The following is a 27375-nucleotide window of genomic DNA, read 5'->3' on the forward strand; positions in this document are numbered from 1 at the left end:
GAACACAGTGATGCATGCCTCTAATCCCATCAACTCAGGAGGCTGACACAGGAAGATCACAAGTTTGAGGCCAGCCTGGGCAATTTAGTAAGACCCTGTCTTAAATTTTTAAAAAATAAATAAAAAGGGATGGGGATGTAGCTCAGTAGTAAAGTGACACTAGTATCTATCCCAGTACTACATCCTTTCCCCCACACACACAAAAAAAGGAAAAAAAGAAGCAACCAAATAACTCAAGTGTCATTGTTCATTGTCTGATTTTTGAAGAAAATGTTCACGATGCATTTTCTGATTAAATTTATGGTGCATTTTCTGATGAAAAGATCTTAGTAAAATGTTTTAATTGTGAAAATAATTGAAAATTGACAGAATTGTTCTCAAAGAAACAAGATTATTAATGGTATTCTAAATTCTGGAATTTATTATCAAGTGATTGTGATTTGTATAAACCTCTGCCAATACACCCATATATATACAACTTTTCCTATTTGTATATTTCTTGCTTTGTATGAAACTTTTATCAAAATTAAAATTAAAAGTTTTCTTTTTAAAATTTTTATTGGTACATTATAATCATACATAACGGTGGGATTCATTGTTACCTCTTTGTACATGCACATAACAATATAATTTGACCAATTGCATCCCCCAGTGCTCCACCTTTTTCTCCCCCCTTTCTCCTGCCCCCCTCTTCCAGTACCCTTCCTCTATTCTACTGTTTTCATGAGATCTGCCCCCACCTTTCCCCCGCCCCTCTCTCTACATGAAGTGATTTTTGGTCACTTATAAGTGAAGAAAGAGTGACAAATCTATCTCAGTACTGTCTACCGCATGTGAGAGGAGTGTGTTCTTTCCTAGAGCTGCCATAACAAGTATCACAAACTGTGAGGCTTACTTAAAGCAACAAAAATGTATTGTTTCTTAGCTCTGGAAGTTTGGAAGGGAGAAACCAATGTATCAGGAGGGGCCTATTTTCTGTAAGGATCTAGGGAAGAATCTGCTCTATGTCTTAGTCTTAGCTTCCACTGTTTCCCAGCAATGCTTGGTACTTCTTTATTGAGTTGCAACTGCACAATTACAATTTCCACTTCTGTGGTCACAAGGCCACTTGTAAGTCTGTCTTACCTGGCCATCTTCACCTTGAGTGAAGATTTCTTTATATAAAAGTACTAATCATTTTGGATTAAATGCCCACCCTATTCCAGTATGACTTCATTTGAACTGATTTTATCTGCAACGACTAAGGTCACATTCTGAGAACTGCAGGTTAGAACTTAACACATGGAAGCGGAGGGGGAACACATAATTCAATCCATAAAAGGGGCAATTTTGACAATCATTGTAAATGTGCAAACAAGAAGTCTCAAAAATATGCTATTTTGTTATTGTTTTACTTTAATACATAAATGTAAAGTATGATCTTCCCGCTTTTTGTTAAAAAAAAGACGTCATTTAAAAGCACTAATACATTATTTTTCCTTTTAGGTCTATTTTTCTTTAACTGATATTTTGACCCACGTCAATACAAAAAATGTTCATTATGTGTGTATTTTCTGAAAATTGTGTTTAAAAAGGACGCCCGGGCCGCAGCCCGCAGGCGCCAACGCAGCAGATACTCAGGGAGCTGAGCAGCATCGCTAGGAACGTCTCAAGGAGGCTGACGCAGCTCAGGAGACCCAATGGCCTAATAGCCTCGCTAGGGGGCGCTGGCTCCCTGGCCCTCTATGAAGCGCTAGCTGCGCCAGAAACCCGCCCAGCTCATCCCGTCCGGAAAAGGTTCCCACCCCTTCTCCTTCTCCGCCCTCTTCACACTGCCAACGAGGCAGGCGGTGATACTCATGCGCAAACACGTCCACCACGCTCCGACCCACAGCGCATGCGTAGCCTGAAATTGCTGCTTTCGCCTGGGGAGTTACCAGTTCCGGCCTCCAAGGGGCGGGGAGAAGGGTGAAAATGCGGCTGTCTGTATCCGCCGCTATCTCCCATGGCCGCGTATTTCGCCGCCTGGGCCTCGGCCCAGAGTCCCGCATCCACCTTTTGCGGAACTTGCTCACCGGACTAGTGCGACACGAACGAATCGAGGCGTCATGGGCGCGTGTGGACGAGATGAGGGGCTACGCTGAGAAGGTGAGGCACTGGAGCGCCGTTCGCCGCGCGTTCTGGCCCGAGGGGAAGAGGTCCTAGTGGGTTTGGGAAGGGAGTGGGATCCCACCCCGACCCCCGGCAACTCCTTCCCAAACTCTGATCCCCTAGTACTCTGAGCCGAGCTCAGTCCTTCCTCGCCTGAAATGGGTGAGAGCTGTGGATTTAAGAGCGGCTTCAATTAGTTGCTTTGCCTGTGGAGTAAATGGATCGAGGTCCGGCTTGAGAAGAATAAGATGGGCCCCTCAATTCTTTCACGGGTTGGATGCATGATGTTTTGTCCTCACAGCTCATCGACTATGGGAAGCTGGGAGACACCAACGAACGAGCTATGCGCATGGCTGACTTCTGGCTCACGGTGAGTGCACTTGGTCGGCAGCCCAGTTCTCACTCTGCTCACCGTGGGGGAGGGATCACTGCAGGAAGAAAGACCGGGTGTGTGTAAGTTTAAGTCAGTCACTTATGGGACAGTGTTACGTGAATTAAATTTAGAACCGTGTTTAAGTTAGCTGAACTTCATGCATACGTGCATCTGCACAACTGGTTTAAAACTGACTTTACTAGATCAGAGAGTGGAGAAGATCTATGTGCGTAGATTTAGCCCGCACCTTTAGAATAGTAGAAAAGTTAAATGTCTCTACAGTTATGCCTGACTTTGCTGTCTTTGGGTAAACTCACTCTCTCTAGGAAAAGGACTTGATTCCAAAGCTGTTTCAAGTACTGGCCCCTCGGTTCCAAGATCAGAATGGGGGCTACACAAGAATGCTGCAGATCCCAAACAACAGTCAACAGGATCGGGCCAAGATGGCAGTAATCGAATATAAAGGGAACTGCCTCCCACCCCTGCCTTTGCCTCGCAGAGACAGCAATCTTACACTCCTAAACCAGTTGCTGCAGGGTCTGCGGCAGGACCTCCACCAGAACCAGGAAGCAAGCCTCAGTAGCTCCCACACAGCTCAACCACCAAGGATCTAACTGGAACAGGAAGGTCTGTGACTCTTTTCAGTGCCTGTGATCACAGGCCTTTGGAGCTCTTTTAATGTCTGAGAAGAACTGAAACTAGAATTGTAAAATGGGCAGTCTTAATGGGGCCCAGAACCTTCTGGAGAGCCATATGGCCCTCTTCTTTGCACAGTATATAAAATTCTTTACATGAATATATGTAAATTGATCTTTTTGTCTTTCCCTAGGATTTCTAGAAAATAATAACTATCAAAATGGTCAATCATCTAGGATAATAAATCATGGATATGTTTCTGGCTTGTAGTTGGTTGGTACAGTTTTGTTTTTCTTAATACTAATTTAGATGGGGACATGTAATTCCAAGCTGGATTCCTGAGATGATTGTGTTTCAACATCTAGCACAGGGACCAAACCCACCACCGCCACTCCTTCCTAGGCACACCTCACCTACTTCAGATTTCTCGGAAAAAGTTTGCTTCCTGATGGATGAGGTAGAATGAGCATCTACAAGTAAAACTTCTTTAAAAAAAAAAAAAAAAACTAGTACCATAGGAACTTTTAGGGGAACTTTTCAAGGCCAGGTCACACAATACCCTCATGTTTTCTCCTCAACACTAAATAGGTTTTGGTTTTTTGTTTGTTTGTTTGTTTTAAAGAGAGAGAGAGAGAATTTTAATATTTATTTTTTAGTTTTCAGCAGACACAACATCTTTGTTTGTATGTGGTGCTGAGGATCAAACCCGGGCCGCACGCATGCCAGGCGAGCGCGCTACCACTTGAGCCATATCCCCAGCCCCCTTAAATGGGTTTTGGAGAAGGACCTAAAAGAATATCAACATCGTACCACCCTGACAAAAGGGGTAGAGACATCAAACAGAGAATGTTGAAGATCAGTATAAGCTCCTTCCTCTTGATGTAGGAAGGGGTAAAGGAGAAGGTTTAAGTGAGAGAAGCATTAGAACGTTAAACCTGCTGGGAATTTCCTGGAAGTTTTCATTGTTGTCAAAACTGGGCCTCTGTGAGAACTCAGAGATGGGAAATCCGGTTTCAGAATGGCCAGGATATGTGAGAAACAGGGACTTCTTTATTTTGTCCGCTATTTACTGTGAAGTCAGGCATAGCCCAGCAGCTTGCCACCGCCTTAGACTCAGACTGGACTAGATTGGTAGAGAGCCTTGAAAAGCTATCACCCTTGGCCTGAATGATTGATAACAGGACCTGATAGTTACAGCATCCCTAGTAGAGTGGGAAAAAGAGATTTTATTTTAGGCTGTAGCTTCAGGGTATATTTGGCCCACTGAACCCCTCCATTGTCTGAGATGGTATACATAAGGTTGCAGGGGTCACTGGCTTAGCAACTAGACGTAAGCTTCAGGGACAGTACTGTTCTACTCCTATTTTGTCACAACTACCCAACAGAGCTTTCCATCTCTTTCCCACTACTCTGTTTGTCCTTCACAGTAGTGCCAAAAGCTCTTATCTTTTGAGTGCTCTTAATAGACCTGCAAAACATTTTTCAAATAAAACTGCAGTTCGAATATTTCTCCCCCAAATTTTTTCCCTCTTTCTGTCTTAGCATGATCATTGACCCAACTAGGTATCTCAGAGTTATCCCTGACACCTAGAAAGCACTTCCTTTAAAACTACATCTTCTGTGTTTATATCTTTCTGAGTTTATATTGTCATCCGTCTGTGTGTGATTTAGAAAATAATTAAGAATATGAAGAATTAAAAAAAAAAAAACTACATTGGTGATTTGTCACTAAGTTTTCCTCTTAGCTCCCAGAAATATATCTCTGGGGCTCTCAACAGTTCCATGAGTACTTATTAAGCATATGCCAATGCCCAACAGCATTTTAAGTACTAGAGATATATTTATCAAATATCCTCTCTAAGTCAAGCCCTGGAATGGATCCTAGTAATATAAAATGAGAAGAAACAATCTTTGCTAATAAGTAGCTCACAGTCTAGAGGGCTACTGCCACAGTGGCTTTAAAGGGATACTGTACCTCTTTTAACATTTTGGCCCAAAGAAGAGTACACAAGTCCTATAACATTGCTCAAAGATAACTCCGGGAAAATACAGTATAAGTTTTTACTAATCTGGCCTCTAAATTACCTTGGTCAGTAGAATGTGTTCTAGGTTCAACTAGGTACTGCTTTAATAAATTCCAAACCCAAGAGAGGCCCAGAATAACTGAATTCCCTCACCACTTTCAGAGGTTCTTTGTCTTGTACTCCCATTCTTTACAATAAGGTAACAAAGTAATGCCCTACAACTACCTAAAAGACAAATTAACCTTAACAGGTAATAAAGCAAATCCATTATTTACAATTAGAAAAGGGATTATTCTTACATCTGTCTTCAGAGGAAGTAAGTCATTTTTCAAATATGTAGTTACCCTTCAGAAATCTCAAAAATAACCTATCCTGGATTGCCACAATAACTTGATTCATTTCACACTGCAACTTTTGCAATGAAAACCTGATCATCTTAATTCCCTGGTGCTCACTAATGGCTCATTTCCTACAGATCAGAGTCCTGATTCCTTACTATGACTATATGCCATGACCAGGCATCTGCTCAATACTCCAGGTATATCCCTTCTAATTTTATGCTACAGAAGCATAGAAGTCCTCACTTTGGTTGTTACCCTGTATCCAACTCTTGATGTTCGTGCAATACTTACCATCTAGAGACCACACCAACTTTTACCTACTTAACCTGTACACAGAATTTTGGGTGGTTCCTCTGACCATCCCCTCCCCAAACCTAAGTTTTGTTACTTTGTCAAACTAGATGCCTCAACTGGGCAGAGTAGCACATACCTGTAATTAAAGCAACTTGGGAGACTGATGCAGGAGGACCCCAACTTCAAAGCAAGCCTCAGCAACTTAGTGAGGCCCTAAGAAACTTAGTGAGACCCCCTGTCTTAAAAAATAAAAAGGGCCGGATGTGGCTCAGTGCTTAGGAACCCTTGGGTTCAATCCCTGGTACCAAAAACAAAACACTAGATCTATCTATACTGTTTCTGTAATATACCAAAATCACATTGCATTAGTGTCCTATAATGATTGGTCCTAAACAGCCACCCCAAATTTGTATAAAGCAGTCATATACTTCCATCCCTTGCTGTTGATGGGTTCAGAATGAACAGATCTTAATTAAAATTTGAGTCAGTGAAAATAAAGGCTCTGTTCTGCTGGGAGAATACGTTGGCATGTTACTCAAGAGTGCCATTGGAGGAACTAGAATTAGGCTAAAGATGACACTGAGAATGGCAAAAACTAAAAGAAGCTGGGAATGTAACTCAGTGGTTGAGCATTTGCCTAGCATGTGCAAGGCCCTAAGTTCCATCCCCACTACCAAAAAAAGAAAGAAAATGAAAAAAAAAAATCCCCTAACTGGAATCCTAGTTATATTTAAATAATCTCTAATGATTGTTGCCATTTAAGTGCAGGTTTTCTGTTGATTTTCTGTTAATTGCTAGCAAAAGGAATCTGATACATCAACTTGTGTACCACTGAACCTTCAGTGTTTTCAGAAAAAGTTTTACTATGACTCACACACCAAAAAACATTTTACATCAGAACACAATAATTACAAATATATATAAATGATACAGTTGCATGTGCTTCTCAAAATATTTACCTTTATAAATAACTACACTAATATTTTCTCATTTTTTTTCTAGTTCCTTTTTTTAAAATGCTGCTCCCAATTCATTAAATTGATTTGACAACCCACTAATGGTTTATCACTTGCCTTACTGGTCTTAATCAGTATTTCAATGACTAAGCATCACCTTCACTAGATAAAATCCAGAATTTTCATAATACAAAGGCCTTCTATCGCCTCACCCCAGCTACTTTCAACCTCTTTTTACCATTTGCTACCATCCTTCATAGGAAACTTAGTATCTCATAATTTTGTGCACATTTCCTGTATATAATATTTACCTTCTTTGAAGTCAACACCTCATTCAAATCTACATTCAGAAGTCACTTTTTTGAAGCCTTCTCAGAACTAGAAGACTTTGTGTCATACCTCAAATGGGAGCAGGTGCCCTCCCATATGCGGTTATTTTCCTATGGCCATACACCTATTAAAGCACTCACCACACTATACTACAGTGTCCTGTCTACTTGCCTGATTTCCTAATTCAACCAAGCTTCTGAAGTCAGGGACTATAACTCGTTTTCTTGACAACATTACTGATACACAGTAGGTTCTTAGTATATGTTAATTAAATGAAGAGTGAGCTATAACCCATGTGTGTTAGTTTTTCATCACTCTGACCAAAATACCTAACGTAAACAACTTAAAGGAGGGAAGGCTTCTTTTGGCTCAGTTTCAGAGATTCAGTCCATGTTCAGCTGGCTCCAGTACTTTGGGCCTGAGGTGAGGCAGAGGAAAGCTGCTTATCTCATGGCAGGCAAGAAGCAGAGAGAGGAGAACAGACTAGGGACAAGATATAGTCCCCAAGGGCATGCCCCCAATGACATACTCCACCCATGTTTCATCTGTTTATACTTCATACCACCTTCCAGTTCCATTCAAATGGATTAATACACTGATGAGGTTAGAACCCTCATGATTCAATCATTTCCTAAAAACCCCACCTCTATGTGTTACTGCATCCAGGACCAGGTCTTCAACACAAGAGCTTTTGGGAGACATTCCAGATCCAAACCATAACATATTCAACTCTATCTGCAACTTACAAAACAGTAAACACAGTACTATGTGCAGAGATAGGGCTAAGCTACACTGCTGCATATCCAAGACAAAAGAAATGATCTCCTTGCTCTTCAGGGATTTGAATGCTGATAATGATTGTCAAAAATGTAAGCATATGTATAATTCATCCCCCCACACATTTCATATTCCAATTTCCTGGAATATTTCTAACTAAAGCACAGGCAGAAAACACCTGTACATTTTCCAAAATAGCCAAAAGCTAAAATGATGCCTCTTTTCTAAAGTAAGTATTCACTAAATTCTTCAGGCAAAGCTAAGCCTTATTCTAGTGATCCAATTTTTTTGACGTACCCATCAATGCTCACACTTATTATATGCCGTATATTAGATCCCCAGACTTGTTCATGTTATAACTGAAAGTTGGACCCAGGGTTGAGTAGTCTAGCACAGTGGTAAAGCATGTGCTTAGCACGTGTGAAAACCTGGCACCAAAAAGGAAATAAAAGTTTGAACGCTTTAATTGACTTTGCCCTATTTCTCCCACCCTTCAACCCCTGAATTACTGTACTATTTTGTTTCTATGAGTTTGGCTTCTTTTTAGAAGTATTTGTCTTTCTGTGTCTGACTTATTTCACTCAGCATAATATCCTTCATGTCCATCCATTTTGTCATATATGAGATTTCCTTTTTTATGGCTGAATAAAATTCTATCGTGTGTGTGTGTGTGTGTGTGTGTGTGTGTGTGTGTGTGTGTGGTGTGCATCCTTCTCTTTATCCATTTATGTGTTGAGAGACATTTTTTTTATCTTGGCTATTGTGAATAATGTTGCAATGAACATAGGAGTACAAAATACTGGTTTCTTTACTTTAGATATATGCCCAAAAGTGGGATTTCTGGATCATATATGGTAGTTCTATTTTTAACTTTTTAAAGAACTTCCATACTGTTTTCCATAATGGTTGTCTACATTCTCATCAACAATGTACAAGAGTACCCCTTTCTCCATACTTCATCAACATGTTATCTCTTGTCTTTTTGATAATAGCCATTCTAACAGGTAGGAGATGCCTCATGGTTTTGATTTGCATTTCTTTGATGATTAGTGAATATTTAACACTTTTTCATATACTTCTTTTTGTATGTCTTCTATTTGTATGTCTTCTTTGGGAAAATATCTATTCATATTCTTTTGCTCATTTTTCAGACATGTTATTTTGTTTGCTTGTTTGTTTATTGATTTTGGTGAGTTCCTTATATGTGTTAGATATGAGTCTCCTATCAAATACATGGTTTGCAAGTATTTTCTCCCTTCTGTAGATTATCTTTTATTTTATTATTTCCTTTGATGTTTAGAAAAACCCTTTTTTGTTGGATGTACTCCAACCTGTTATTTTTACTTTTGGGGTACAGCTATGTTTTGGGTGTCATACCCAAAAAAATCATTGCAAAGGTCAATGTTGAGGAGAATTTCTCTGTTTTCTTCTAGGAGTTCTATGGTTTCACATCTAACATTTAAATCTTTAATCCATTTCAACTTAATCTTTATAGATAGTGTAAGACAGTTCCGGTTTCATTCTTTAGCATGAAAAATCCAGTTTTCACAACACCATTTAATGAAGAGACTTTCCTTTCACCCATTATGTGTTCTTTTTCATTCCTATCAAAACTTCATTGACTACGTATGCATTCATTTATTTGTGGGCTCTCCAACCTGTTCCATTGGCCTCTGTGTGTGTTTTTATGTCAACACTGTACTGTTTTGATTACTTTAGCCTTGTAATGTAGTTTGAAGTCAGGGAAGATGACACTTCCACCTTTGTTCTTCACAAAATTGTCTTGGCTACTCGGGTGTTTTGTGGTTGCATTCTATTTTTTTTTTTTTTAAAAAAGCACATCTAGAATTTTGATAGCGATTACACTGAATCTTTAGATCATTTTGGGTAGTGTGAACATTTTAACAATATTCTTCCTATCCATGATCAAAGGACATCTTTCCAGTTATTTATGTCTTCTACAGTTCTTTCTCTAGTGTCTTACAGTTTTCAGTACAAATATCTTTCAGCTCCTCCCTTATATCTATTCCTATGTGTTCTATTCCTTTTAATGCTATTGTAAATTGGAATTTTCTGTATTTTCTTTTCCAGTGGTCTGATTTTCACAACATATAGCCTTTATTACAGCAATGACATAATTATACTATTCACTACCCATCATTAAATAGTGAAATCCTCAAGGGTAGAGAACACATCTAATTCACCTCCCCCATAACCCAGTGAAGAAAGTGAGACAAAGAGGCATCTATAAATGTCTATCAACTAATCAATGTGTTGTAGCAATTGCTTTAGCCTAGATCTGCATTTTGTATTCAATAACACTTCCTCCTCCTGTTTTCTTCTGCTTTATCTTAAAAAGAACTTCCTACAAAGCCAGTTCCCCATTTCATGCCTCCATAATGCCTGTACCTTGCAGGCATTCATTTCCATGCTTTTAAATGCATGGGTATAGTATATATCTCTTCTGACTCTCAAGCATAAATTTGGTAGTTGAATCTTATATGACCTAGTATTAGAAATTGTGTGCTTATATTTTGAGGAAAAGAGTTTCAACTTTTCTGACATTTGCCTTTCACTCCACAATATAGCTGTTTAATATAAAAATAATATATTTAGTTCTTTTAAGTTAAATATTGTACATTATACCTATATAAAACCATCTATCAAAATTGATGTTCTGGAGAGTCAAGATTTGTTTACGATGTAGCTTCCCATATGCCTTGGTACACCACTATTTTGTTCAGTATATGAAACACAGCATTAAAGGAGTTTCATTGCTATTCACTCCAAGAAGATGAAAATACAAACACTGCATTTAGGGATGTCATTGAAAGCTTAATGACATTGTCCTGGCTTAATTTCTAACTGTTTTTCCTTAAAATGGTTGTAGAAGCTTTCCTACAATTATCTTCTCCTTTTATCCCATGAATAATAAAAGACAAGGGAGATAGTTCAGTTTTGTACGTGCTCAGTTTGAGATGCCTGGGACCATCTGGAACTTGGGAATGAGGTCTTTGCTGGGAGAACAGATTTGGGATTTGTCAGCAATTAAAGCTAAGGAAATGGATGGAGTGACTCAGAATGTACATGCAGAAGGAAAGGAGGCTGAGGTCAGACATTAGAAGACAAATAAGATACACAGCCTGTGAAGGAGACTGAGAAATTGTCTTTAATCAAGAAATGGGAACTTACAAAATTCATCATAGTATCTAGCACACTGTTCTCTTTGTACATGGGAGACACTCAAAATATAATTATCAAATAAATTTAGTTGGCATATTTCTTGTCTCTTCAAAACACTGTGGTAGGGAAGGAGAATATAGAAATAATACCCCAGAGGTCCAAAGGACCAGTTGGAAAGACAGAACATAAGTACAACATAATAAGACAGAAGCTATGAATGTGGTCTCACATAAGGCATACTGGAGTACCAAGAAAGGAGGAAGTCATTGTGCAGAATTTCTCAGAAGAAACAATGCTAGCTGACTCTTGAAAAATGAGTAGAGGAATTCATCAAGCATGGAGGAGAGGAAGCAGTTTGGAAGGCTATCCAAAGAGCAAGATCTGCAGGTATAAATGCCCTGAATAATGATACAGTATAGGGTGGTTGAGAAATTTCAAGTAAGTAATTTGATACAGCTGGGATTAGTATTTGAAGGGGAAAAAATGGAATAAAGGAAGAAGGAAAAGTCAGGCAAGATCAGGTTACAAAGGACCCTGTAAGACATGATGAAGTATTTGGATTTTTATTCTAAAGACTAGAGGAAGCCACAGAAGCACTTTTTAAATATAGAAAAAAGGGATCATATTTACATTTCAGAAAGAATATTCTTGCATTATACTGGAAGATAGGTTATAGGGATAAGACTAGAAGTGAGGACACCAAATAGGGCTAGGTAAGGAATCTAAGCAGGATTGTTTGAAAACCAGACTAGGCCAGAGGCCAGGTAGGTGGAGAGAAAGTGATCAGACAGCCATAGAAAAGGTAGAATCCTTTAGACATTGCATGTGATTAAATGGGGTGGAAAAATAAATTAAGATTTCAGGATGATACCAAGTTTCTGCTTACGCAGCTGGAAAGAGAAATTCTATTCACAGAGAATGAGGATAGCAGAGTAGATGCAGATCTGGAGTTACTGTGATAAACTTTCACTAGTTATTCCAGAGCTCAGAGAATATACATAAGCTAGCAATTCAAATTTGAGAGTCACACACATATACATGGAAATTGAAGTAATTGGCCTAGATGAGACTTCCCAGTATAAAAGTAAATGAGAAAAAAAAAAGGAAGACATAGGATAGAGCCAATATATAGGACAGAGCCAATATATAACAGCCAAACAGAAAGAAAAAAGAACCCTCTTAGGAGTCTGAAAAAAGAAGTCTACAACTAGAACACCAATGTCTCAAATCCAAGGGAAGGGTGAGTTCAAAATGTCTATTTGTGTAGATTGTGAGTTCTTTGAGCAGACCAGTTTTTTAAACCCTCAGAACCAGAAGTTGATCAGGCTCTGAAGTAGTAGTTAAATGAATTTCTTTGGCCATTGGACTTAGAAGTTAGGACATTAGGGCTGGGTTTGTGACTCAGTGGTACAGCACTTGCCTAGCATGTGTGAGGCACTAGGTTTGATTTTCAGCACCACATATAAATAAAATAAATGGTCCATTAACAACTAAAAAAAAATTTTTTTTTTTTAAGAAGTTAGGACATTAACTGTTGACCTCTGACTGAGCAGCCTCTTAAAAAGGACAAAATCAGCTGGGCGTGGTGGTGCATGCCTGTCATTCCAGAGATTCAAGAGGCTGAAGCAGGAGGATTACTGGTTAGAAGCTAGCTTCAGCAATTTAGTGAGGCTGTAAGCAACCTAGTGAAACCCTTTTTCAAAATAAATAAAGAAATAAATAAAGAACTGGGGATGTGGCTCAGTGGATCAACACCCTTGGGTTCAATCCCTGGTACCAAAAAAAGAAAGGCAAAATCAGAAACCATAAAGGCAACTCAAGAAGTCTGATGACAATGAAAAAGGAAGACAGGACATAAATACAGCAGCAACTTGAAAGGGAGATACATTTAAAAAGTGTATTTGTAAGAATAATGTATTCATTTATAATGAATACTTTTGCCAGGCCTTAATTGTGCAGACAGACACTTATGCTTGTGTGTTAGGTTCAGGGAACAGTTAAATTCTTGGGTTGAGGGCAAAGGTGGAGGAGGGAGCTTTCTCCTCATTCCTCATTGTAGCTTCTATAGCAACTCCAGCTTTGTGTGAAGCCTCTTCTCTTTTAGGACTCAAGATATTTGTGGTACCACCTCCTGATGGTATTGGCCTTAAGTTCCTAGGAAGGAGGAATCTACAGCCCCTTCTGGCCCAACTCCCAGGATGTCAGTTGGCAAGCTTAACCTAGTTTGTAAACTGCAGATAGTCACAAAATGACTCACTAAACTCAAGTTAATCAAAGACCTAATAGGATAGGCTATAGCAGACAGACAATCATGGACTCGAAACACAACAGAGAAGTGAACATGGGCTAGCAGAGATAGAAGCAAACACAAGAAGGTTAAAGGCCTCTCTGGAGGTAAACACTGAGTATTATACCTTCCCTTTTTAATAAAAGGCTGGACCACACATGCAGAGCTGGGGGTGTTGGGAGTGGGAGAAGACGGCTCCTGATCACTCACAAATTCAGTAGTCTTAGGCTCAGAATCTTGTTCACCATCCCAAGACCTGATATCATTCCATCATGTACTTACCCCACACATGTAGATGCCCCATCTAAGACTCTGGTCCCACAGTTCCATATGATCCTAACCTCCAGTAACTAATCAGCACCTCTTTACCAGGCCTCTGACCCTTTCATGACCAAATCTGATTTAGTCCTCAAATTTTACCCTCCAGAATCTCACTGTGGAAACCCATCCTCTCTCTTCTTGTTCCTCTTGCCTTTCCATGTAAATATCCAATCTTTAACCTCTTATGACTTCAGTTCTTTGGACCATCTCTTTTTTTTTTTTTCTTGTATGTACCAGGTCTTCTTTTCTTTTAAACCCAACATGGATATCATCATCCAGCACTTCAACATTCTCATGCCAGCCTCCATTCAATCCCTTGTTTTTCTTTCCCACCCACTTACTAATCACCAGATTCCTCTATTCCTGTGCTCTCATAGCCAAGCACTCTAAGGAACAACAAGAAAAACTAATAAACAAACAAAAATCCCATGATACAAGTACCGGAACTGGTACCAACAGCACTAGATACTGAGCACAAGACTGGGTTACTCAATCCTGTCACCTCACTGACTCCTGCAATCTTTCTCCACTTTTCTTAGACTCTTTATATGACCTTAACTTCTATCACCACTCCACTTAGCCTTACCAGCTATGTCTCAGAGTAGGAAAAAATGGGAGGCTTGAGGCATAGTCTTTTCAATTTGCTATCCTCTGGACTCCTATCTGCACTTACGAAATAGGCAATTAATTGAAAATGTATTTATTAAAACAATTCATCTACTGATCAAGTTAAACAAAGGCCAACTCACTACATTTTTCAAAATTATCAACTTTTAAAAATTGATAAACCTATAAATTAAAAACAGTTAAAATGAACATTTTCCAACTCATTCTATAAGGCAAGTGTCACCCTGACAGTAAAACCAGATGAAGACATCATAAGGAAATAAAAACACCTCCTAGAAATAATCAAGCAAAATTCTTCAACAAAACACTAGTAAACCAAATATTAGAGCATATAAAAAGAATTACACACAACCGCAAGTGGGATTTATCCTAGGAATTAAAGGTTGGTTTGCTATACTAAAATCAATTAGTATAATACACCATATCATATCAAAATAATAAAGAATAAAACCATGTGATCAGTCTAGGGTGTAGCTCAGTGGTAGAGCACTTTTCTAACACATGTGAGGCACTGAGTTCAATCCTCAGTACCATGTGAAACATAAACAATAAAAATAAAGGCATTATGTCCAACTACAACTATAAAAAATTTTTTTTAAAAACAGCATGTAATCATTTTAGTACACACAAAAAAATTTGACAAAATCTGACACCCTCTCATTATAAAATACTCAATAAACTAGGAATAAAAGGAAATGTTCCAACCTATTAAAAGGTATATATGATAAAAAAAAAACCCTAATATCACACTTAATGTTAAAAGACAGGATATTTTCCTCCTAAAATCAGGAACAAAACAGGATGTTCAATATTGCTACTTTTGTTCAATATTGTAATAGAGTTTCCATCAGGACAGTTAGATAAAAAACACAAATAAAATAAATTTATATTGGAAAGAAAGGAATAGAACTATCCCTAGTCACAAATGACATGATCTTGTATATAGAAAATCCTAATGAATCTACCCCTCAAAAGCTATTAAAATGAATAAACGAGAAAAATGAGTTCAGCAAGGTTAAAGAGTACAAGATTGGTATACTAAAATCAATTGTAGATAAAAATGAATTTTATCTCTACCTAGTAGCAAGGAACAACTAAAACAATTCAACTTATAATAGCAGCAAACAATACAATGCTTGGGAAAAAAATTAGCAAGACACTACAAAATGTATGCACTAAAAACTATAATTTTTTTTTTTTTTTTTTTGGTACTGGGGATTAAACCCAGGTTCACTTTATCACTGAACCATACCCCCAGCCTTTTTTTTTTTTTTTTGAGATTGACTCTCACTAAGTTTCTTAGGGCCTTGCTAAAGTGCTTGAATTTGTGATCCTCCTGCCTCAGCCTCCCAAGTCTGTGGGATTACAGGTATGCATCACCACATTTGGCTACAAAGCATTTTGGAGAGAAATCTTTAAAGGCCTAAATAAATGAAAAGTTATCATATATCCATAGATTGGAAAACTTAACATTATTAAAATACTACTACTCTCCAAATTGATTTATAGATTCAACACAGTCTCCCTATCAAAATCACAGTTAACCTTTTTCCAAAAATTGCAAAACCAGTTATGACATGTATATGGAAATTCAAGGGATTCAGAATTTCCAAACTAAACTTGAGGCCTGGTACACTGGCACAGGCCTATAATCCCAATGGTTTGAGAGGCTGAGGCAGGAGGATTGTGGGTTCAAAGCCAGACTCAGCAACTTAGAGAGGCCCTAAGCAACTCAGGGAGACCCTGTCTCTAAGTAAAATATAGATGTGGCTCAGGGGTTAAGCACCCCTGGGTTTAATCTGTGATGCCTAAATAAGTAAATAAATAAATAAACTTGAAAAATAAGAATAAAGTTGGAAGACTCATGCTTCCCAATTTCAAAACTTACATAAAGTAATCAAGACTGTGTGGTACTAACATAAGGGTAGACATAAATCAATGAAATAGAATTTACAGTCCAGAAATAAACTCCTACATTTATGGTCAATTGATTTTTGACAAGTATGACAAGAAAATTAAACAGAGAAAGAGAAGTGTTTTTCAACAAATGATGCTGGGGCAACTAGATAGCCATAAGCAAAAGAGCAAATTTAGGCCTTGTATTAGTCAGATTCATGTTACTACAACAAAATATCTGAGGCAGTTAGAAAAGTTTTATTGAGCTCACAGTTTTGGAGGTTCAAAGTTCAAATGGCAAAACACAGACTTGGCTTGGGCTGCTCTTGACTGCATCCCCTCAAACCACAGATGGAAATGATGGGGAGCACTTGTTGGAGAAAAATGTTCACATCTCTAACTGGAGCAGAGAGACAGAAGGAATACAGGTGGTATCTTGTAATCACTTTTGAGAGCATGTCCCAAGCCCTAAGGCATCCCACAAGGCTCCACCTCTCTGAGGTCCACCGCACCTCTGATTACCACTTCCATAGGAGCCAACACTTTACATAGGTAAACACTCACCACAACCATGGCAGACCTTGACCTCACACCACATACAACAGTAACTCAAATGGATTACTGACCTAACTCTGTAAGAGTTAAAGTTATTAAAACTTTGAAAATACATAGAAGCGAAACTTCTTGATCTTGCTTTAGACAACTATTTCTTAAACATGACACCAAGAGCATGAAAAAAATTAGATAAACTGAAATTCATCAAAATTAGAAATGTTGTGTTTCGGGCAGGGGTTGTGGCTCAGAAGTAGAGCACTCGCCTAGCGTGTGTGAGGCCCTGGGTTCGATCCTAAGCACCACATTAAAATAAAATAAATATATTGTGTCAACCTATAACTAAAAAATAAATATTAAAAAAATGTTGTGTTTCAATGCACACTAACAAGAAATGAAAAGACAATTCACAGAATTGGAAAAAAATCATTGCAAATCACATATTTGATAAGAAACTAATATCCAGAATATAAGAATTCTTACAACTCAACAATAGAAAGTAACTCAGGTTTTAAATGGGCAAAGGATTTAAATAAACAAAGAAGATGTGTATCTCCAAAGAAGATGTACAACCAATTTCTGGTTTGACAAGAACTGGGAGCCCCAACAGGTTTTCCCATTTCTCATATGTTTCCAGCAGGGGGACAAAAAATAACAAATTCAAAATATATCCAAGGTTTTCTGTTTTGGTTTTGGGGTACCAGGGATTGAACCAGAGCATTTAACCACTGAGCCACATCCCCAGCCCTTTTTATTTTTTGCTTTGAGACAGGGCCTCATTAAGTTGCTTAGGGCCTTGCTAAATTGCGGAGGCTGGCTCTGAACTTTTGATCCTCCGTCTCAGTCTTCTGAGTCACTGGGATTACAGGCATTTGCCTGGCAGCTTTCTGTTCTTATAAGGCCTGCCCTCAGTGGAAAAATTTTTACTAAAACCTAACTGATTTGGGTTTTACCAAAGGCTAAACAAAATTAAGAAAGAGAAATGCCCATCTTCAGTTCCATTTAGTATTTCTATCTCTTTAATATGTGCCTGTGGAGGTGGGATGGCTGAGAAGTACTTTTGAAGATCAGAGCCCAGGGACACAGGCTCATTAAAGACTCAGATCTAATCAAAACACTGTAGCATTCTTCCCTTATCCTTCACACCTTTTCACCACATTAATGGGGCTCCAGCTAAATAACAGGCTATAGTTAAGAGAACTGCAAGTCTCACACACTATTTACTGAGTCTCAAGGAAAACCCAAAGACAACACATAAGACAAAAAGGTGAAGATTTTAAACTCAGCTAAAACCAACAGTAAACCTAGCTTGACTCTTAACCCACTAAACACAAAGCCCATCTCTCTCAGTTCCTTTTACATGATACATCACATCAATTTTCAACAATATATTATAAGTCATGTTAAAAGGCAAAAAATATAATCTGAAAAGGCAAAGCAAGTACCAAAACCAGACTTAGATGTGACAGAGATTTGGAATTATCAGGCTGAAAATTTAAGATAACTATGATTTTATGCTAAGGGCCCAAATAAAAGAATGGACAGCATTTAAGAAGAGATGGGTAATGTAAGCAGAGAAAAGGAAAAGTAGACAATCAAGAGGCAATGTTAGAAAATAAAACCCTATAATGAAAATAACACATTTGATGGGCTTATCAGTAGACTGGACTTGACTGAGGGAAGAAAAAGTGAACTTTTGTCAGTAGAAACTTTTGAAACTGAAAATCAAAGAGAAAAAAATTATTAAAAATTGAGTGGGATATCCAAGAACTGAGAAGCAATAACAAAAGGTGTCATGTATATGTATAATGAAGTACCAGAACAGAAGAAAGAAAAAAACAATGATGTAATAATGGCTGAGAGTTTTCTGAAATTAATAACAGTAACCAAATCACAAATCCTCACAGTTTAGAGAATGTCAAACATGATAAATATTGGGGAAAAAAAATCTATGTTTCGGCATATCATATTTAAACTACAGAAAAATAAAAACAAAGAGAAAATCCTGAAAGAGGTTAGAAAAGATATACAAATGACCAATAAGCATATAAAAAGTTCAATATTATTAATCATTAGAGAAATGCAAATTGAAATGACGGTGAAATACCACTTTACACCCACTAGGATAACTATAATCAAAATATGACCAATTATAAGTGTTGATAAGGATAGGGAGAAATTGGAACCCTCATACACTGCAGTGGGAATGTGAAACAATGGAGCTGCTTTAGTAACAGTTTGAAAATTTTCTTCAAATATTTCTTCAAAAAGTTAAGCATTAAGTTATAACAGGTACACCAGTAATTCTGCACCTAAGAAAATTGTAAAGATATGGCCACACAAAAATTTATTTATTATTATTTTTTTTAAAAGAGAGAGAGAGAGAGGTAGAGAGAGAATTTTTAATATTTATTTTTTAGTTATCGGCGGGCACAACATCTTTGTTTGTATGTGGTGCTGAGGATCGAACCCGGGCCACACGCATGCCAGGTGAGTGCGCTACCGCTTGAGCCACATCCCCAGCCCCCACACAAAAATTTATATACAAAAATCCTTAACAGGACATGCCCCAAAGTGGAAATTGAAATGTCCATAATTATATAAAGAAAATGTATTATATCCATACAATGGAATATCATTTAGTCATACAAAAGAAATTACATACTGATACATGCTACAACATGTATGAGTACTGGAAACATGAAATAAAAGAAGCCAGGTGCAAAAAGTGCTATGTTGTAGGACTCAATTTATGTAAAATGTCTGGAAGAGGCAAATCCATAGAGTCAGAAAGGAGATTATTGATGCCAGGAGGATGGAGGAGAAGAGGGAGTGGAACAACTGCTGATGGGAATAACATTTTGGGTGTGAGTTTGAGGGCATTGGTTTCTTTTTGGATGATGAACCATCCTAGAATTTGTAGTGATGGATGCACAAACTCTGTAAAATCTACTAAAAACCATTGTGAATTGTAGACCTTTAAATAATTAATTTTAAGATGTATATGTTGTGTGTCAAAAAAGCTATTGCTTAAAAAAATAAAGCCAAAGTAAAAACTATTTTGAAGTAGTAGCAACTACATAATCTACAATAAGGATAAGTAGAGATCTTCCTAAATTATAATCTTCCTATTGTTGTAAAAATGGAACTGGCAGCAAAAATATTCTTCAAATGTTTCTCAGATGTCACTATGATAGAAGACCCATTTAGCAATAGCCATCTTTATATCTTAGAAAATTTGTCTTGAAGTAATAAGTTTATAGCAGGATTTATTATAATTAATTCTATACTTTATTGAAGTAACTATTAAACAGTTTTCCAACCAGCATGTAAATATATTATACTCATATTTTAGCCCACACTTACCCATCTATTAAAATTTCAAATGTACAAATAAAGTTAAAGAAAAAGGCAAATTATTGAATTGAAAATACATTGGAAGAGAGAATCTCCCCCCTCCCCAGGATTGTTTATAAAATTTTTGACATTTGAGTCATTGCAAAACACTTAGAGTAAAATGCACAAGAAAATCCCATTCCCAAAAGTCATAATTTCAAAGTAAGGAAAAACTTAGAATACACTGAAATTGGCCAACCATGGCAAAATGACTTCAGTGAAACAGCTGCAAATAAATTAAAACTAAAACAAAGCTAAGCTAAACTTTAAACTGGTAAACTAATACTTTGTAGAAATCTTCAGAAGTAGTTTAAATGCAGATTGTTACAAGCTTTACACATAATTGAAAGAAACAAAAATTTTGGTAAATCAACAAAATTGGTAAACTCCAAAAAAACTGATCACTGTATAAACTGAAATTCAGAAAACTGGCTTTCCTTATTTCTCTTCCCAGAAGATAGGCGTCCTTCCTCTTCACATTTAATCTCTCTACCCTTTTTCTAGATTCCACCTCTTGCTTTCTCAGACTCTTCTCTGCTCTTGGGAAAGAATCAGAAGTTTCCTTTCTTTCCTAGAGTCTCTATAGGGATTTGAAATCCTTCAGATCCTGGAAAACATTCTTACTCTTAAAAGATCCCAAATGTAACAGTGCTGAGTCCAGGCCATTTTTTAATGCTTTTGCTTTGTTCCTCCAGAGTTGGACTCTACCAAGGAGCTCTAATGACATGAGACTTCTCATGACTACTTTGAACAGAGAGGTTAACACTTCCAGCAGTCTAAAACCAAGCCCTGATGCTACCTAGTGTCCCCTTTTTTACTAAGAAGGAACAAAAGAATAAGGGAGCCACCATAAATTTTCTGCCTGCCATCCTGTCTGTTGGGATCATCATTCACAAGGCAGGCCTTTTTGTCATCTTTCATTCGACATTTGAATTTCCCCACACTGATCTGCCTTTCCTTACCCTTGGGATATTTTGCCCTCTTACTGCTTCCCTAACATTTAGCCCATCCCATTGGGTACCTGACCCTCAGTTCTCCCTGTTCTGAAACTGCCATATCACGATGGAAAAACCTTAAATTCTCAGTCGTCTCTATACCCCTGAGCCTCCACTTCATAGAGAGAGATCTGACCTTCACTTTTACACCTCCTTCCACTTATCTGCAGATGAGATACTATACTCTTCCCGCTCTCCAAGGCCCATTATAGAGACAATAGCTTTTCCACCTGTACACCCCAAACTTTGAGATCATATTATATAAACTTCTACCTACTCAGTGTGGTGATAAAATGGCCCTCTCCTTTGTCATCAAGGACTTCAATATAGATGTAGATGTGTCTATATCCTTAGTTTTCTCACTAGCTTCACTAGCTTTGTTTTCTCACTAATCCCTTGGTCCTTTAGTCCTGTAAGAGCATTAGCCAATCTCATGTAATAGTGTCTGCTTTTGCACTGCTGTGATCAACAGACCTGACAAGGACAAATAGACAATGAAAAGTTTATTTGGAAAAAAAAAAAAAAAGAAAAGTTTATTTGGGGGCTCATGATTTCAGAGGTATCAGACCATAGACATCTGGCTCCATTCCTCAGGGTTCAAGGTGAGGCAAAACATCACGGTGGAAGGGTGTGACAGAGGAAAGTGGCTCAGAACAGGAAGCGTGGGGGATCTTACCACAACAAAATATAAACCCCAAGGACCCACCTCTTCTAGCCACACTCTGCTTTCAGTTATCACTGTTACACAATCCCTATCAAGATTGGATTAAGGTTCTCATAAGGTTCTCATTTCAGCTCTAACCTTCTTGCATTGTCTCACACATGGCTTTTGGAGGACACCACATATCTAAACCATAACATGCTGCTCCTGGACCCCCAAAACTCATGCAAAATACATTCAGTCAATTTCCAAGAGTCCCCATAGTCTCAACAGTTCCAGAATTGTCCAAAGTCCAAGTCCAAAGTCTTTTTTTGAGACTCAAGGCAAACCTCTCAGTGTGAGCTCCTGTAAAGATTAAAAGCAAATTTATATATTTATCCAATATATTTATATATTTATCCAATATATAAAGGCACAGAGTAAACATTTCCATTCCAAAAAGAAACAGGGGCAGGGGCTGGGGATGTGGCTCAAGCGGTAGCGCGCTCGCCTGGCATGCGTGCGGCCCGGGTTCGATCCTCAGCACCACATACCAACAAAGATGTTGTGTCCGCCGAGAACTAAAAAATAAATATTAAAAATTCTCTCTCTCTCTCTCTCTCTCTCTCTCTCTCTCTCTCTCTCTCTCTCTCTCTCTCTCTTCTCTCTCACTTTCTCTTTAAAAAAAAAAAAAAAAAACAAGGGCATAAAAAGAAAGGTTGGGACCAAAGCAAGACCAAATCCTAGCTGGTCAAACAGTCCTGTAGCTCTATTTCCAGCATCTGAAGCACAAGGCATTGGTGATGTGCTCTCCTAAGGGCTTGTGTAGCTCCACCCCTAAGGCTTTGCTGGTTGCACCTCTCTTGACTTATGTCTGATCAAGTCCTGTGGCTTTTCTTGTAAGATATTCCACAGTACTGGCATTTCTTAATATTGAGGAGTCTCCACTGCAGCATTGGCTTCCTCCTCACATCTACACACATTGCCCTCTCAGGGCCTGCCTACAAGGACTCTGATCCTGGGGCACTTTGCCTGGCCTCCCAGGCCTTCCTTTAAAATCTTGGTGGAAACCTCCAAGCAATCCTGAAATCCTGCAAAACAAGCACCATGTGGTCTGCCACCATCTAAAGCAGCAGACATACCCCCATGGACCATGGCCATGTTACTGGCAGGAGTTGGGATCAGGTTCAGGTTCCATGGAATCAAAAACTGAACACCACGAACTCCCAAGTAAGCAAGCAAGCAAGCAAGCAAGCAGGAATTTTATTAAAGAGGAAAGTGAGAGAAAGTCTCAGAACTCATGGCGCAACACACCTGGGAGGTGCAAGGGTTCCCTTTAAGTCTTACAGGGTTCCTTCTCTTTTTTTAATATTTATTTTTTAGTTTTAGGTGGACACATATCTTTATTTTTATGTGGTGCTGAGAATCAAACCCAGTGCCTCAGGAATGCCAAGCAAGCACCCTGCCACTTGAATCACATCCTCTGCCCCCAGGGTTCTTTCTTTAAAAAACATGTAAGGAGAAGTTGATAAGCTCCTCTTGATTGGTTTTGGATATTTCAATTGTCCCTCAGTGGGTGCAGGCTGGATTATGGATTATGCAGTTGCTTTCTGAAAGCTGGAAATTTATACTTTCCTGAGAAACAGTAAGTAACTGCTTCATAATATGCCCCGGCATGGTAAGATGGCTATTCTCATACTTGCCCTCCTTTTGTCCTTTACTATCCCTTTCCCTACTTTCCATAGCCTATCCTATCTCAGCTGCAGCAGCCTCTGAATGCCTAAGTAGCTGAGCATGGTAAAACAACTTTCTAGGACCCATGTGTAAGCAGGGTGCCCCACTGGTCTCTTCTCAAAGGAATTTTTACTTTTACACCCTTCAGTCTGAGATGGGTGTGGTCTTGCCAATTCCTGAGATGCCTGCAAATCATCTTTCCTATTGTCTCTGGTCAATGTCTTTAGCATTTTTTTTTTTTTTTTTTTTTTTTTTTTTTTTTTTAGTGGTTGCAATGCCTTTAACAACCACATCTTCTTTAGCCCCAGTTTTACTCAGTTTTTTGGTCAAACTACAAGTTTTTCAAATCTTTCTGAATTGCTTTCTGCTCCTGATTATCACAATAAATTTGGCTAAAAGCTTCCAGCAATATCAATGACACCGCCTAAATGCTTTGCTGCCTAGAAATTTCTTCCAACAGATTAAGAAGTCCATCATCTTTATTTTTTTTTGAAAGAGAGAGAGAGAGAAAATTTTTAATATTTATTTTTTAGTTTTCGGCAGACACAACATCTTTGTTTGTATGTGGTGCTGAGGATCGAACCCAGGCCGCATGCATGCCAGGCAGCACGCTACCACTTGAGCCATATCCCCAGCCCCAAGAAGTCCATCATCTTTAAATTCATCCTCACAGAAAGTCTCAGGACACGGGCAAAATGTAGACAACTTCTTAGCCACAATGTCCAAGTTCCAATAGAGTTCCCCTTCTCCTCTGAAACCTCATGACTCCAGTCTTTGCTGTCCACAGTCTTATTGGCATTCTGGTCTTCTGAACTCCCACCAGAATTGCCTATGAAGGTCCACTCACAACATTTTAAAGCTTTTCCAGATTGAATCATTAAACTTTCCAAAATTAAACCTAACATTGTCTCACACATAAGCTTTTGAGGGATACCACATATCTAAACCTTAAGTGTTTCTTGAAAACTTTTCTCAAGATTTCAAATATAGTGCCTACCTTGTATGTCATTTAACACAAAATCCCAACTCCTCTCCAGAGAGAATGATATCATCAGGTGTGGTGGCCCGAGATTCCCGCCTCATTCCCTCCCCCACTGCCACATAGCTTCATGCATGGTCTTATTTGTATCCTTACCATTTCCCTTTCAGCCTTGAAGAAGCAGTACTTCTCTTTTGTTTAAAACAATCAAACAAACAACCTCTCCTTATTGTCATATCTGATTCCTCAGTTCTTTTTCTCTCCGATGGGACCTGGTTCCACTAGCCACAACCTATCCAATTAGTTCCTTACCTGTGGTATTAAACATGCCCCTATGGCTTTTCTCCAAACAATGTTCCTTAGCCCTTCCCCTCTCCACTTTTCCTTTCAACCCCATTGCCTATATTCTCTCTCCTCACTCACCCCTTTATCTCTCTCTCTTTCTATACTCACTGATTAGCCTTTGATCCTGTGGTCTCATTAATATCCTTTCTTTCTTCTGGAACAACAACCCCCTTAGGCCAGTCATGCAGTTAACAAATACTAACTGAACATCGCCTATATGCAAACACAGTGCACACACCAGGTTTACGGTTTAACAAAGTCTATATACATTTGGTCAAATATCCCCACACCTGAAGATTTGTAATCTCGAAACTGTGATAACTGTCATAAGGGAGAACTACTAAGAACTATGAGAGCCCACAACATGGAGATTCAATCCAGTCAGACAGATCAGGGAAGACATCTGTGAAGGAGTGATACTTCAGCTGAGAACTGAAGGTTAAATGAAATATCCCTTAGAAGGAACCAGAGCTTAACAAAAAGGGAAGTGTACGTCACAGCACTTTTAATAATTAGTCTGAATGGGAGCTGCCATCTTACAAGTGACCCTCACACCTGTTCCCAAGATTGATCTGAATGGGCAGGACAGCCTATTCAGGCCACCCAGTCTTTCCCTAGGATTTATAAACTTATTCTAGGAACCATTTTTTTTAAAGCTAAGTATATTTATAGTACTGATTTGAAAACTAATTTTAAAAATCATGAGAAGAGACAAATGTTCCATACAGAAGAATTCCTAATGGCATAACTGTTATAATATGTATCATATGTGCCCTCTTTAGGAGGTGGAGTCTGTCCCTTCCTGAGTATGGGACTTAGTGACTCACTTCCAAAGAACAGAATATGGAAGAGGGAAAGGGAAAACACTGGGGAATGATATTGGCCAAATTATATTGTTATATTGTATGCATGAAAAAACATGTAACAATGAATACCACCATTATGTACAACTATCAAATACCAATAAAAATATGAAAAATACAGTATTTTTTAAAAATAAATGTCATCATTTATGAATAACTAAAAAAAAAAAAAACTATGGAAAGGAAAAAGGAAGTAGCTTTACAGTGGAGAGACCTGCCAGATACAACCTTAACCCAGTGACCAAGGATAGCTTCACTGGTAGAAATTATATCAGGGGGTGATATTATGCACTCCCTGATATTACATGGTAAGAAATGCACTTCATCTCACTGGGAATCTTTCTCCCTAGTCTAACCATAAGAAAAACATAAAAAAAAATCCAAATGGAGGAAAATTCTACAAAATTGCCTAGCCAGTACACTTTAATACTATTAAGATCATAAAAAGCAAGGAAAGGGCAAGGGTTGTGGCTCAGTGGTAGAGCGCCTGCCTCACATGTGTGAGGTACTGGGTTTGATTCTCAGCACCACATATAAATAAATGAATAAAATAAAGGTCCATCAACATCTAAAAAAATATTGTTTAAAAAAAAAGCAGGGAAAGATGGAGAAACTGTCACAGACCAGAGGAAACTAGCTAAGCCTGATGACTAAATGCAATGTGGTATCTTAAATTGAATCCTGGGATAGAAAAAGGCCATTAGTGGAAAAGCTGGTAAAATCAGAACAGAGCCTGTAATTTAACCATAATGTACCAATGTTTGCCCATGTTAATTAGAGAAAGCTGGATGAAGGGTATATGGGAATTCTCTTTGTACTATCTTGGTAACTTTTCTATAAATCTAAAATTACTCTGAAATAAATTTTCTAAGAAAATCAACAGGAGAAAATGAACCTAATAAGCAAAGTGAAATGAAAAGAAAAACATGAACTGGAGACACAGAGAAAGTCTTGATGGTATTTCAGTTTCTGTTTCCATTCAGGTATGGTTGACTTCTCTCCTAAACTAATTCAAATTGAGTTTCTTGTACATGTAATTAACTTTTCACTCTTACACACAAACACCACTGTTTTACTTCCCCCTCCTATCCTTATCTCCCTGTGGTCTAGTATCTTTTCCCTTCTCTCCTTCATCAGTGAGATCATCAGCTATATCTGATGCTAAAATCTAACAAGGACCTGTCAGTAATTTTACTCAATGACAACTCTTATTCTAGTAGCTTTTTCTTTCCTTGGCATCTATGATAACACATTGGACTCTACTGTCTTGTCTTGTTTTCTTCCTACTTCATTTACTGTTTCTGCTCAATTTCCTTCATGGCTCTTTTGTTACCCACCCCTCCAGAAACTGTGCACTCTCTATAGGTGACCTCATTGGATCTCACGGCTCCATTTACCCACTTACCACCTATATACCTTTTTTTTTGGTACTGGGGATTGAACTCAGGGCACACATACCTAGTCCTTACTTATTTTTGTTTTTTTTTAATCAGATTCTCACTAAGGGACCATGTCTGTCCTTGAACTTATCATCCTCTTGCCTCAGCCTCCCATGTCACTGTGATTATAGGCATGTGCTGCCATACTCAGGAACCACCTATATACTGATGGCTCCAAAATATCTATTCTCAGCTCTTTTCTAAGTTCCTAATTTTATACTTTACCACTCGAACTTCATTTTTCTATCTCATCTACA

General features: G+C 38.3%; 1 protein-coding gene and 1 long non-coding RNA gene across 2 annotated transcripts in view; one reads left to right on the top strand and one right to left on the bottom strand.

The window, feature by feature from the left end:
• Window positions 1-1549: 1549 nt before the first annotated feature.
• Window positions 1550-27375, bottom strand: part of LOC144377116 (uncharacterized) — a 52863-nt gene continuing 27037 nt past the window's right edge. Inside the window, exon 2 of the long non-coding RNA XR_013437777.1 lies at window positions 1550-2558. This is a non-coding gene — a long non-coding RNA (uncharacterized LOC144377116). The remainder of the gene's footprint in view (window positions 2559-27375) is intronic.
• Window positions 1954-3408, top strand: Mrpl17 (mitochondrial ribosomal protein L17). The gene is made up of 3 exons (XM_040283749.2): window positions 1954-2127; window positions 2432-2500; window positions 2830-3408. Exons 1-3 carry the CDS (start codon window positions 1954-1956, stop codon window positions 3115-3117), a joined length of 531 nt encoding a protein of 176 aa, XP_040139683.2. The 3' UTR covers window positions 3118-3408.

The sequence above is a fragment of the Ictidomys tridecemlineatus genome, chromosome 4 (assembly GCF_052094955.1).
Source record: "Ictidomys tridecemlineatus isolate mIctTri1 chromosome 4, mIctTri1.hap1, whole genome shotgun sequence".
NCBI classification, from domain to species: Eukaryota; Metazoa; Chordata; class Mammalia; order Rodentia; family Sciuridae; genus Ictidomys; species Ictidomys tridecemlineatus.

Coding starts and splice junctions, on each gene's coding strand:
- Mrpl17 (XM_040283749.2), top strand. CDS start 1,954: ATGCGGCTGTCTGTATCCGCCGCTATCTCCCATGGCCGCGTATTTCGC. Junction 2,128..2,431: donor TGAGGGGCTACGCTGAGAAG/GTGAGGCACTGG, acceptor TTGTCCTCACAG/CTCATCGACTATGGGAAGCT. Junction 2,501..2,829: donor TGGCTGACTTCTGGCTCACG/GTGAGTGCACTT, acceptor CACTCTCTCTAG/GAAAAGGACTTGATTCCAAA.